Below are 14,930 nucleotides of genomic sequence, written 5' to 3' on the forward strand. Positions count from 1 at the left end.
CATAATGAATATTATTATCTTAATAGTTAATGTCCAGATATCCGAGTAAGTCATATTACATCTACAGTGACTTGTATCATCTCCAGTACATTTCCCTTCATGTTCCATTCATGGAAGCCAGATTGCTACATAATCATTGTATTTGCCATAAATAGAAGCTGTGATTTCCTCCATAAGGCAAAATTCTTTACCATGTGAATCAAATTTTCTATGATAGTAGGATTTTTTCTTTTCCAGTCCATAAGTATTAAAGCTTTAGCTGCAATTAACAATTGTAGTAAGATATCCCTTTTGGTAGTATTTTCTACAGTGGTCCAAATATACGTAAGAATTATATGGCCAGGCATGGATTTGCAGCAAATTTCCAGGTTTCGCCATTGGCAAATTGTTTTGCGAAACTTCTGCAAAAATCCGTCATGGAAAAATTCCTTGCGCGTCAAAAAAAGTCACAGTCGCGTAAAAACGGGCACAGTTGTGTCAAAATAGGCGTGGCCACAGCAAAAAAATACATGGGCGACACGGTCGCGCGCCAAACACATTTCACAGATTTTTCACCATTTCGCGAATTTTCTGGTTGCTAAAGCAAATAAAGTGTTGTATTGCATAAAAAAGGGCTTTAACTCAAGGGTTGAAAACATAATTTTGCCCTTTTATAGGTCCCTGGTAAGGCCTCACCTTGAGTATGCAGTGCAGTTTTGGGCTCCAGTCCTTAAGAAGGATATTAATGAGCTGGAGAGAGTGCAGAGACTGCAACTAAACTGGTAAAGGGGATGAAAGATTTAAACTATGAGGTGAGACTGTCGAGGTTGGGGTTGTTTTCTCTGGAAAAAAGGTGCTTGCGAGGGGACATGATTACTCTGTACAAGTACATTAGAGGGGATCGGGGGTTTTCCCCATAAAAACAATCAGCACACCAGAGGCCCCCCCTTTAGATTAGAGGAACAGAGCTTCCATTTGAAGCAGCGTAGGTGGGTTTTCACGGTGAGGGCAGTGAGGTTGGGGAATGCCCTTCCTAGAGATGTGGTAATGGCAGATTCTGTCAATGCCTATAAGAGGGGCCTGGATGAGTTCTTGAACAAACATAGTATCCAAGGCTATTGTGATACTAATATCTACAGTTAATATTGATGTTGGTATATATTGTTCATAAAAAAGCAAGTAAAAAATAATACAGATTTAATACCATTTTTTACACAGCGCAATCTGGCAATGTGAGGCAAATGTTGTTGTCGTTTTTTACACAGCATAATAAATCTGCCCCTAAAAGTCATTTCTAGTTTAAACTCAAGTGTGCAAGGGGGATATTCCTATTTTAATGCTTGCCAAATCTTCTTTTCTGCATGTTTTTCAGTTGTGTAATCATACTGGCAAAGTTCAATTTTGTGGGCAGAGATTTTAGATAAGATAAAGTTATGTTTTTTGAACTCACAGAATCCTCAGCTGAGCTTCTTGCATGCCTTGGGGCTATCCTGCATCCATGCTGTGCAGCCAGTAACTGCGGGGATTCATTTGTTTTAGGCATTTTACAATCCTCACCTCCCATCTCTATGTTTCTTGTGTTTTTCCAGGATGATCAGTGTCTCCTGATGTATAATCTAGGTAGCAATCTCTTAGCATGTTTTCGGCCAGGTTCCGCAGTCAGCCCCGCCCCTGCCTACTGATTTATTGCAGCAATTGAGTTGTTTGTTTGTGAATATATTAGCGCTAGTTTACGAGGTGGAAGGCAGGTTACAAAGAGCAAAAAAAGGGACACAATCAAGCATTTTTTGGATAATGTATTTTGTTTTGCAAGCTGTCTGAATTGCTGCAGATCTCTGTTTCAGAGCACAGTCAGAGACCTGAAGCTAACTCCATTAATACAGTGCTGCCAGCATTCAGCTGCACTGTATTCATAACAGCATGGCAGAGGGAGACATGGAAGCATCCCCCCCACCCTGTGTCTCTTAAGGGAGTGGCAGAGGATGCTGGCGCAGCAGGGCCCAGTCCTTATGTCTGTCCTGTGAGACAGGTGTAAGGACTGAGGTTCATGGGGGCTAGACAGCTATAACCCAAAGCTGAAACAGTAGTATTAGCTTGGTAGCCATAGTTTACATTTCTACAGAATTGCATTGTTATGTAATAAAATACACTAATTTGCCCAGGTGCAGTAACCAGTAGCAACCAATGAGCAGGGTGCATTCCCAGATCACCTATTTAAAAAAAAAAACATCTTGTTGGTTGCAAGGAGGTTACTGCACCTGGGCAAACTTGATGCGTTTCATACATATAGGGAATAGAGCATTGCAAGAGAAAACTAACTAGGATAAAAAGAGACAGCACAATAGAAAACTAGTTCCTCTGATAAGCCAAGAACACTATATATTTAACATTTTATGACTTGGTTATGCCACAATGAGCTGTTGAGCGGCTTCTGCAGTTAGCAAAATTGTAAATAATGAATTATGAACCTGTTTTATCATGCTTTCTCTCTTTTAAGGGTAGATTTATGGGTAGGCATAAAGGAAAACACACTGCAACCATTCAATATTTTCTGTCAGCTTCAAAGGTTTGGATTTAATGACCATGTGACTAAAGTGAAAAATCGACAGAGCCACAAATAGAAATTTTCGAGATGTCAGATGCTTGAGAATGCATAGTAAGTCATTAACTACTGTTAATAGACTAACGTTAAAAGAATAAAGGCTATTAGTCTTCTCTCCTTGTTAGCCATTGCTTAAAGGACTGATGCCTCTGAACCACATTGATAAATCAATAATGCTGGTTATAGCCACAACACACTTACCCGAGTGTCCATAAGTCTCTATAACCTTCATGTCTGCTCCACCTTGACTTTTCCTCACAATTTTAGGAATAACTGATGTTTTCTCAGAGATTTTAAACCTTTTTCATTCAGAGTGAGCTTGTATACTTATAAAACTTTATGGAGTTGTTAATAATGTAATACAGAATAGAAGCATAATGGATATTCATATTTCATGTGTATATTATTTTGACATATTGGATACATTTTACTTTTTATGTAACATTGCATAACAGGTCATGCTTTAAAAAGTGTTGTAAAATGAACAGAGCAGAGCAAGTATCCACAAGCAGATGGCACTATTTCATTTTGTGAATGATGCTTAATTTCCTGTTTATCAGATGCATAAAAATATATGTGAGTAAAATGCCTCAGAGCAAAATGTAGTAATATAAATATGACAGTACATAAATGAACTGGTCTTCTCATTGCTTCTTAACTGCATTGTAACAATATAATGCATGGATATGATTTTATTGATATTTACAAAGTGACAAACACAGACAGGTGATAAATAGATAGATATTAATACATGCATACACACATTCTTTCAAAGGCAGATATATTATGGATATACAGATGGGGAAACAAAAAGAGGGAGAGAGAGAGACATACATGAAGATAGATAGGTAGATAGATGATAGATAGATAGATAGATAGATAGATAGATAGATATTAATACAATCAAACATATATTCATTCATAGGCAGATATTTTATGGATATACAGATGGGGAAACAAAAAGAGGGAGAGAGAGAGAGACATACATGGAGATAGATAGGTAGATAGATGATAGATAGATAGATAGATAGATAGATATTAATCCATCCAAACATATATTCATTCATAGGCAGATATTTTATGGATATACAGATGGTGATACAAAAAGGGAGAGACAGACAGACAGAAAGCCAATACATTGGAGATACATAGATAGATAGATAATAGATAGATAGATGATAGATAGATAGAAAGATTGATAGATAGATAGATAGATAGATATATAATTGTAGATGAAGATATACATTCGTAGACTTTTATATGTATTATCACTATTATAATCAATATTAGTATGGACAATAGTTATAAGTTATAAGTGCCAACATATGCTGCAGCACTACACAAATGAAGAGTAAAATACCTCAACATACAAATTCCATACAATAACAGATCTATATATGTGTATAGGGGGCCCAACTCAACAGAGCTTACATTCTAAAAGTATGTGAACAGACATAGATGACTAATAGAAGAAAAGGAGAGAGAAAGTGTAGATTGTAGATTGTAAGCTCTTTTGGGCAGGGCTCTCTTCACCTCTTATATCGTTTATTGATTGCTTTATATGTTACTCTGTATGTCCAATGTATGTAACCCACTTATTGTACAGCGCTGCGGAATATGTTGGCGCTTTATAAATAAATGTTAATGTAATGTAATGTAAAGTGGGCATAATAATGGGTATAAGATATAACAAAGAAACAGATACATTGCAAATAGATGACAGATATATGATAGATGGATTGATTGATTGATAGATGAGAGAGAGAGAGAGAAAGTGAGAGAGAGAGAAGGAGATGGGGGAGGATGGGGGGTAGCAGCCCATGGTGGAGGTTGCTGCTACATATCAGGCAGATGACTGAACAAATCAGTTGCGGGACCTGTCCGTGGTGCTGAAGGCGCAGCGGCAGAGATGCAGGGAGGCTTTGCAGACAAGTGACAGATACCACGTTAACAAGAGGTGGGCAGTGAGCATGATTGGATCGCGCAGGCTTTTTTACTACTGGACTTGCGACTGAGTGATGAAGATGATGATCACACTCCCTAACAGAAGTTTAACAAATAAAAGATGATGAATAAGGCTGCAGGCGCGTTATACTGCGGCTCATTCAGCGACTCCTGCGCAACACAAACACACTTTTCATGGCTTCTGACGTCACACAAAGCCAACAGTACATCTGATTAATTAACATTACATTGGCGGAAAGATAATTAAGCCTGCATTGTGCAAGCACTAAATCTAAAAGGTTGGATACGTGTAAACCTGTTTCTATTCTAAAAAGGTTTCTCTTTTGCTTTAGCCATGGTCATTGTATGGCCGTCTCTAAAGGCTAAAGGCGTCTGAACATTCTGCTCACAGATATCTAATAAATGCAAACAGGTTTTTTTTTTTTAACAGCAAAGCCTGTTGCTAATGTTCGAGCCTGACAGTAGGACAAAGGGGGGGAGTTGGAGTCCAGCCTGGGCTTTGCACTCATGAGATAAAGCCGCGCAATAACGCGCATACAGAGCTGGAGAACTGCGCCCTGGGGAGGGAGGGGCCAATTCTGCAGCCCAGAAAGGTTATTAAACCAGACACACGGTACATGCAGCTCTGACCTGCTACTCTTACTGCTGATGCAGACACGGCCCCTGGGAATGTGCTACAGTATACATACCTGCACTGTAATACATTGTGCATAGTGAGAACACATGAATGTGTATGTGCCTGGGTATATATAGATACAGATTCACTGACACACACCTTTCCCTTCCCCAACACTGTAACTAATTGCTCATTAATGAGAAATATCTCTCGCAGCCAGGTTATCGCAGCAGTGTTCGGGATCAATGCAATGAAGCAGTTCTAGCAGAAACACTAACGCGATTTTAACGATCCCTGGCACGTCCGTCTGTGTTAGTTCTAGCGATTCCTTGTGTAGGAGACGCCGCACAATAGCGGCACAATCTCTGCTTCTTGTGTCTGGCAACAATCGCTCCCCTAACAGAGAGACCGGGCAATAATGACAAGGAGGCGAATGCCAATCCTGAAAGTATTTCATGGTGATTTATTTCAATCAGCTTGTATTTCTTTCTAGAAGGAGGGGCAGCCCCTGTGGCAGTTGATTGAGGGAGGAGCGGCCGGGGAGGGGGTGGGAGATAGGGATGTGCAGTATAGTATTGAATTAGAAGACATCTTACTGCTTCATGGGGCTGTACCTTTATATTTATTAGTAAGGTTTCTGCTGCCCACAAGCTGGAGACGCCTTGCCATGTTCCCTGGTAAGATGCAAGTTTTCAAGTTCAATTAGTGGCTGCTGTACATCTCTGTGCCAGAGTGACAGACATTGGGTGGGCAGCCTGCCTGTTGTATCTTCCCATTCTACATTCCCTCTTACTTTATCGCTGCCTTCTTGTTTCAGACCTGCGAGTGGATGATTCATTGGGAGCCAAGCCTGGGAGAATTCCTGCCTTACTATGCAAGAGGGGATGCAGCTGCACGGTGGCAGCGACAGGGAGAGATTTCTGACATCTCCTAGACGTTTCTGGTGCCTGTAGGATTTTTGCTGTGTCCCCCCATGATGTGCTGACAGATAGATAATCGCCTGAGACCAATGAAATACACAAAATTGTATCTATGCGGTGATCTTCCCAGTGCAACAATGAAGCAGGTTTATTCCCATCTCTGGCTGAGACCCTATCAAATACTGATGGGGTTCTAAGAGGGGAGTTACTTTAACTTTTATATTCATCTTATTGACAAGGCGAGCTGCCATATCATCTATATCTCTGTATACTAGCACCTATCAGTCTTTTATCTCCCTGTGATTTTGCCTCTTGCTCTGCAAAGTCATGGGACTCACCTAAAGTGATTAGATACTTTCCATCACTGGATGCTGCAAGATGGTTAAATGAACAGCTGGGAAGTCACACTCACCTGGACCATGGCCACATATTTCCATCTCCATAGGAACATGGGACGCCAGCAATTAATAGCCTGTTACTACTGAGATTACCAGTGCAGCAAGCGGACTGCTCAAATGCAGCTTTCCCGACTGTCACTAGAGTAACCGATCAGTTGCAGGCAGTGCTAATAAATTAACCAGGTAAGAGCTGCTTCCTTCAGGATGATGAGGATTGGCTAGCTGTCCAGATTCCTGAATATGCTTTTACACTTACTTGAGACATTGGGAAGGCAGAGATATGCAACGACTCTAATCTTTCAGCCAAACTTTATATTGCACAGCTTACATTTCCATTTAGTTAAAACTGAGCCACAGAGTAAGATATCTTTACACACAGACTGTACTTGCTGATGGTCTATGTTCTGGAGCATCATATTTTTCACATGCTAATTAAGAGAACATCTCCGTATGTTTGTGGTCCCTGATGGTCCTGGCCAGGCTCTGGGGGAGCTTCCAATCTCAGCCTGTGACTCTCCCCCTCCTAAGCTCCCTCTGCACTAGGATGTTGCGGAAGGTTCTGCACAGGGGGCTGAGAAATTGCTTTTCGAGACTTGGCTTTTTTATTGCCAGCCATCCAGTATTTTTTATCTCGGCTCCAGTACTGATCTCAATCTTGCTGGGGGCCAGTTTCAGTAGGTATAGGGTGGAGGAGAACATAGAATATTTGCTTGCCCCTAAACACAGCCTGGCCAAGATAGAGAGGAACCTAGTGGATAGCCTGTTCCCAGTAAACCGATCCAAGCATCGTCTGTATTCTGATCTGCAAACTCCTGGGAGGTACGGCAGAGTCATCATCACATCTTCTAGAAGAGCCAACATGTTGGACCAGCATCACACTGATCTTATCCTAAAGGTAAGTGACTGCCACAGACACTGCTGCATTTTACTTGGCTGCCACAGACACTGCTTCACTCCACTTGTTGCCTTGTTATGATTTACTAAGTATCAACCCAACACATCTGTATAAATCTCCTCCCTTAGCACCCATCCAAACACATACATTCATTTTATAATAGTCATATTCTGCCTTGGGTATTTGCTAACTTGCTGTGTGAGAGGGGATTGGAAAGCAACATACTGTATGTTTAGCGACAACAAGGGGCAGATTTATCAAAATGTGAGTTTAGAGCTTAATACAGAAAAACTCACCCACATTCTATTTTTTTCCTATCTGATTTTTAGGAGTGTATTTATCGAGTAGTGAGTTCTAACTTTCACCAGTTAATAAATATGCTTCTAAAAATCCCATAGGAATAAATAGAATGTAGGTGAGTTTGTATGTATTAAGCTCTAAACTCACGTTTTGCTAAATCTGCCCCTATATGTTTAGCATTATTACATTTCATATAAAGCCCCATTGTTGCAAAGTACAGGGCTTGTATTTTAGGGATTCCAAACAATGTTTTTGAAGATTAAATTCTTCTAACTGATGTCATAATGGTTAATGCAGAAATATTGCTATTATTTAATCCCCCCCCCCCCGATGTCATGAACAATATAATGCAAAAAATAGTTTCACTCACATTAGGGTAAAACACTTTTCTACACTGGCCTTTAGGTTTGCTAGTAAGTGAGTGAGTGTCATCATACATGCAGTACCTTTACTTTAAATACTTTATGTAGCAAAAGTTTTCTGGGCAGATATGTCCTGTGGTAAGTTAGTAATAGGCAACTTAACAGGAGGATATGTAAAATGAACTGCAAAAACATGGGCATCTCATGAATTTTGGTGTTTAGATGAAGGAAATGAAAAGAGAGATAATTTTACGTGGGATGCACTTTAATTGAAGTGTAAATGCATAAATAAATGTGAAATGATAGGGCCACTGAGAAATACTCACCATACAAGCATCTACACTGTGCACTTATTTCCAGCATTTGGCACATCTTAATATCAGCAGTGGCCTAACTAGAAGTCATAGAGCGCCCTTGCAAAAAAAAAAAAAGTTTGATCCCCTGCCCCCACCTGTTGACCTGTTGGCCAGCTAATGTTAGCATCCCCCTGTTGTACAGAGACTATAATAACCCTGTGCATGGCTGTGGGCCTCTGGAATACCCAGTGGTGTGCCAATGTAGTGGCCCTGTCAGATAACAAAAAGCTTATTTATTTCATTATTCATTTATGTCATTATTTCAAAAATGGACTGTGGGTTTGAATAGGATCTGTGCCACTGTGATAGAATGCTCTGCTATAAAGATAGCTAGAATCTCAGCCATAAAGCAGGGCAGGACTGCTGATTCTCTGTGGGTTTCTCTGGAATACCGAGTGTGCCAATATAGTGGCCCTGGTAGATAAAAAAAACTTGTTTTATTTCAATAAAGGAATGTGGGTTTGGATAGGATCTGTGCCACTGTGGCAGAATGTTCTGCGATACCGATAGCTAAAATCTTAGCAAAAAACAGGGTTGAACTGGGGGGTTCAGGGCCCACCTTGCCTGGTGATCAACCCGGGTTATGTGTGCCCCCTCTCTTGTCCTGCCCCTCGTGTTGCTAAGGGCAGCATCGTATATCAATCACAAGTCCTCAACACAGTGAGGGTGCCTGGGCCATGTGACCAATTAGGTAGTGTCTGGCAGGGAAAACTACTGTACGGCACTGCACGTGCCTAGGATTGCCACACAGCTGGTATTTTACTGGCCTAGCCTGTAAAATACCTGCCAAGGCTGGGGCCACTACCATAAACTTACTGGCAATGTACTTGTGGGTAAATTTGTAACTCTTCCTCTAGTCCCAGCCTGCTCCTGATCTGCCTCCGATCCACCCCTGCCTGCCTCCAATCCCCTTTCCCAAGTTGGCCCTCTACCCGGCGTTACTCCCTTAGTTTATGTGATGTCACAGCCCTGCCCCAGTTGCATCACAAATCTGCCCCTAATTTCATTGCCCCATTTTTTTACAGACACATCCCCACCGGTTTTAAAGAATACAAAAGGTGGCAACCCTAGAGATGCCAAAAAAGTGGTTAGTTAGTTTATTAACCTGTTAAAACATCAAATAAAATCCTTTCCAGGCCTGCTTCTCCCCTCCCCACCACCAGCTGTTGAATCCTCTTCCTCAGTTGTTACACCACTAAATATCAGCGTCTGTGAGAGCAAATTACAACCTAAGTATTGTTTTTGTAAAGGATTGGGACAGTTACTGAATATACATTATTCCATAGAGTAGCATAGTGGCCATAAAAGTGTATATGATTGCTTGTAATGCAAAAAATGAAAATTACATAACAGGCATCAAATGCATATTGCTTTTATATGCCCAGTCATCCAAGTGCAGATCATCAGCTGAAGTCCTGGCCTGCAAATATTTTCAAGCAATGTTTTAAATCCCTTAGGGCCCTTAGACACTGGCGTTTGAACGTGCATCTATTGAAATGAATGCTGAAAGTATGCAAAGGAGTATAACTATGCTAAAACACAAATCTGAGAGATGATGGGTAATTCCAGGCAATATACAGTGGAATCAGTTAGCTCATGCATTTGAAACATCTCTGACTAGTGATCAGCGTATCTGACCCATTTCAATTTGCTGAAAAAATTTTTTTTGCTGCAACTTTTTCCATATTGCAGTTTTTTTTTACTTCTTTGCAGCCAGTGGAGTCTGTGGCCGTGTTATCACAGCAAAAAATTCTGCTCATCACTATCCCTTCTGCCCCTCCTACAAAAATCCTGTAGTTAAAGGCCCTTTGGTCCTCCCAGGACTTCTGCAGTCCAATGACAAATAGCATGGAAACCCATGGAGCACTGAAGGACCGAAGCTTATATTAGAAGAGAGATATCTAGGATAGCCACCTGTCTGGTTTAGACCCCACCAGTCCGGATTTCGGAAGGGCTGTCTGGGTCAAAACCTCCTGCCCGATTTCCCAAATTAGGAAAACTGAGCAGGATTCATTGACATTGATGTGGCAATCGACAGATTGGTGATCGCTGTGTCATAGCCCCACCCCGTGACATCATGACCCTGCCCCTTCTCTGCCCCGCAAAGTCACGGCCCCATCTCTTCTCGACCCCCTTGACGTCACCCGGCCCCCTACCCGACAAAGAAAGCCAGCAGAGATGGCAACCCTAGAGATATCTTATGACATATAGGGCCTCATTCACTAATGGACTAAGTTGAAAGTGCAAAACTGAACTGAAAGTTTCCAAGGTTTCCCCCTACACACACATGAGAATTAGCTCAAAAATGTGCCCCAGGCAGTTTGGCCACAACTTTTTAATACACAGAGAGGGGTTGTACAGGCTGGAGATGCCAGCCTATGAAAAATATGACACAAGGTAAATAGTAGCCAAGGGCCAGTTTTGACTGAAAACATTACATTAGGGTAATGCTAGACAAGAGAATCTGAATTTATTCTTTAGAACTTGTTTTAGTAAACAATCCCCAGGATTCAAGTCTTGGATCCCTTATCGGGAAATCTATTATCCAGAAAGCTCAGAATTACAGAAAGACCATCTCTGATAGTCCATCGTAAGAAAATAATTAGAATTTATTTCCTTTATCTCTGTAACAATACAACAGTACCTTGTACTTGATCCCAATTAAACGGCATGAATCCATATTGGAGGAAAAACAATCCTATTGGGTTTATTTTTTTAATGTTTAGTTAATTTTTAGCAATTTTTAGAATTATTATTCAGAAACCCTAGTTCCCAAGCATTTCAGATATAATATTCTATACCTGTACATTTAAATGGATTAAAACAGTACATGCGAGTGATAAAAAAAACAAGTATAATGTGAAGGCAATGCAGTAATGTGCTAACGTGCACTTCTATTTGTTTTTATGAAATTGCCTTTGCTGCACTATGCTATTCAAAAATAAATATTTGCTCTGTATACTGTATTTATTGCATTTTCAAAGGATTACAGGCAAACACACATTTGTTTTCATTAGTCGGACTATACTAATGGTGCATATTGATCTCTGCACTTGACTGCACTGCACCACCATAGAAACTGAAGGTTGGAGTTATATCACAGTATTTTACTTTGCTATAGCAAGAAAGTAGGGGTCATTTATTTTGAGCCCAAATGCAAATGCAAAGGTACTAAAGCACTTTCCTTAATTCTCATTCAGAAGGCCCAGTTGCTTTCTGCACTGCTCCCTAACTTGTGTGCCTGAATGACACCTTTGTGCCCTTGCCCCATCCAACCCTCATGTAGACAGCACTGCCAAATGGTTCCCTTATGTTATTTTGGTGTTGTAGAAACAGCTGACCAGTTAGTGTGCCCCAGAAAGAGGTGTCTGAGAGAGCTTCAAGGTTTACTGTTCTGGATCCAGGTTGAACATACAAGGTTGGGGCTGCTGTTACCTCTTCGGTGTCAGAGCACGTCAAGGAGGGGCTGTGTCGCTAATGCAGAGAGCACTATTGTCTAAACTAGCAACACAGTAACTGAACACTTACCTTGCCTCATAGAAGGAGTTGCCCTGATGGCTCTGTTCACTTCAGCTAGTGTGGGTTGAGGGGTAGTGATGAGCGAAACTTTGCAAAGTTTCACGAAACGGTGGCTAAAGGAATCCTGGGATTAATGATGTAAGGCGTGCCTCCATTTTAAAGTTAAATGTATTTTAAAAATAGATTTGTACAGAATTATGTGTGAGGAGCCCAATTAATTGATGTGTGTCATTTTAGACAATTACAGTTTGGCTCAAATAAATTTGCAGTGATATATTCTGAGAATTGACACAAATGCTTTTTTATTATAATGAATAGAGTTTTTAGTGCCTATGGCAAACGTGATTACTCCCTACACTGCATTCTGGGCCAATCACTGTCCTTTTGTGCTGCAAGCACTGCAGTTCCCATTGAGTGTAATGTGAAGTGATTGGCAGCAGTTCTTGACATTTTGTCAATGGGATTTTTACAGAGGGCAAAAAGCATAGGGCTTAAATGCCATCTGTCATTGCCCTTAAGTTAAAAACTTGCCCTTTTACTAAAATCATTTTGTAACACAGTGTACTATCCCTTATTTGTAAAAACATTCACAGTTGGCCGGTGCGAAGTACAGAACTCCCTTAGCTCCTTGCACCCATAGGTACCCACTTTTGTACCTAGGGAATAGCACTCAAGTAAAGGGCATGTAGGTGGGTACTCATGCCCTGCTCTCATGGCACCCTTTATGGGGCAGAAGCCAGGAACATCTTGTTCACAAATGATGAGATTTCACGGTACAGTGGTTTCAATTATGCTTTAAATGGGCTATAATTATGTATTGTGGCTACAGAAAATGTCAATTTGCACCTATTTTTGCACTTTGTACCACTAATGAGCCTTATTTTCTTTGACAGATACATCATGCTTATGTGTGTGTGTATCTATGCTTTGTACAAAAGAGTGCATCTGCATATACAGAGTAATATAAGGATATGTGTCTCACACCTCCCTAATGAAATTTAGCGACATACGGATCCATCCAGAGTAATAAAACAATTTGTCACAGTGTGCAAACTTAAATAGCTGCTTCAAGAATCAACTATTAGAAACAGTAATAATATAACTATTTGAATGACAAGTTATACCTTTGTGCAGTAATACAGCAACAGTAGGATAGAATATTTTGGATTCACTTGTAGGTCATGTTTCGCTACTGCCATGCTATTCTTTGTCATTATGGATATTTTCCAATCCTATTTTTAAGGAATGCCATAATTTTGAGTCAAAAGCAAGTGTATGAATGTAGATCATTTTAAGCAGGAGGAAATGAATGAAAGGTCTGTGATGATCTCAGTTTGCTGTGTGATTAATTTTGGGTGACAAGACTTCAGCAGAATGACACACAAACAGTTTGTGAGATGAGATAGCAGCCATAGGAATGTTATGGGGAGATAGGAAGCGCTAGTAATCATCAGGTGTCAGATCAGTTGGGAAGCAGAGAACAGAAGGCCCAGGAGAGCTTTGAGGCAGTTGAACACCGACAGGGAAACACTGTCTTCCATAAGGAAACCCTTTAACTGTATCTGCCAGGAATGTAATCTTTATGTAGAAATTTGGCCATAAAACAAAAAAAAAGAATGTTGGTTATATACAGTAGAATCTAGTTACAAGGGATACATGTGGCTACATGCTGTGAATAATCACTGCCCTCCCTTTGTTTCAAGACAAGTACAAAATTTGTACTTAAAAGCTCCCAAATACAAATCAGGTGTAGGCCCTTAGTGTCTCATAGTGTTTCATTTTTGAAATTAATGAAATTCTGAATAAATCAGGATCATTTTTAGGTAGGACTTTGTACACTATCTATAAATCCCTTTTTGGCAACAGCGGTGTATAGAAATAATTTTAAAAATGCACCAAATCAATTCCATGTGTTGACAGTGTTTTTCTGGCCAACAAAATAATGCAAAAAATAAAGATTTACCATTATGATTACTATAGTGCTTACTGCAATTTTTTTTTGCCCGATTGGGTCACAACCTGCTTTATGATAATCTCATGATTTTTGTATTAAAAGTTCATCCTACAGAGCAGGGTTGTCTGACTGGAGGCCCATGTGACCGCGCTAAAATATTTTTATGGCACCAGTCAGCTCAAAGGCTCCATAAATTTCACTGTATGACATAATCATTTTAATTTAAGCAAACATTCTTCATGTGAAATAATTGACCCATTACATGTACAACACTGCTATAGCAAAATCTGAATCTGAGTTTTTTCCTTATTGAATTAAATCTTTATATTTTTACATTGTAGGTTATTTGCACTATAACCCCAACAGCTGTTATAAACCAGTTTATTCAAATAAAAAACAGTAATTATACATTTCAAAAAACTTTTGAATAATATTTAGAACCAAAACAAATGTAAATGGGCGTTCATTTCCACGAATCCTCTTTCTTTTTCCCAAACAGGAATTGCTCCAGCAGCCATTTTAGGAGTATTGGCATTCATTCTTAAAAACAATAATGTGTTTAAGTTTCACTTGAAACTGGGTGAAATAGAAAACAATGATGGGGTTAACTTCCCCTTGAAACTGAGTGACAAAGAAAACAATGATTGGATTAACTTCCCTTTGTAAATGTGTCTAGGGCAGGCTGTCACTGACAGCCAAAAAAAGTTAACTCAGCATTAATATATCATGAATTATGGGGGTTTATTTAAAAAAAAAAAAAACATTTTGAAAAAATATTGGAAAAATCATAAATCTTGACAATATCTAAACATAAAAAAATGAAATTTTCTCAAAATAGTGCCGTATTTGTATATTTGCTTTCTGGGAAAAGTGCAGAACAGGGTGTTAATGAGCAAAAAACATATTGGTTTGTGCCTGTTTTTGAACCCTGTATTGCTCTGTGCAGGTCTTAAATTGTTGTACAGTGGGGTAGAAATACTGCACATTATGTTTTGGGCTTCTGTACCAGCCCAAGGCAACCACAGCCCTTTAGCCAGGAAGATCTGTGCCTCCAAATGTGCCCC

The 14,930-nt window shown here is 39.9% G+C and overlaps 1 protein-coding gene across 1 annotated transcript in view; it reads left to right on the top strand.

Moving 5' to 3' along the window:
• The first annotated feature begins 5,747 nt into the window (after nt 1-5,747).
• The window catches only part of ptchd1 (patched domain containing 1), a 72,170-nt gene continuing 62,987 nt past the window's right edge, over nt 5,748-14,930 (top strand). The window contains exons 1-2 of the mRNA XM_004911662.4: nt 5,748-5,839; nt 5,980-7,375. Coding sequence (XP_004911719.1) covers nt 6,947-7,375 — 429 coding nt within the window. The 5' untranslated portion in view covers nt 5,748-5,839; nt 5,980-6,946. The remainder of the gene's footprint in view (nt 5,840-5,979; nt 7,376-14,930) is intronic.

The sequence above is a fragment of the Xenopus tropicalis genome, chromosome 2, assembly GCF_000004195.4.
Source record: "Xenopus tropicalis strain Nigerian chromosome 2, UCB_Xtro_10.0, whole genome shotgun sequence".
NCBI lineage: Eukaryota > Metazoa > Chordata > Amphibia > Anura > Pipidae > Xenopus > Xenopus tropicalis.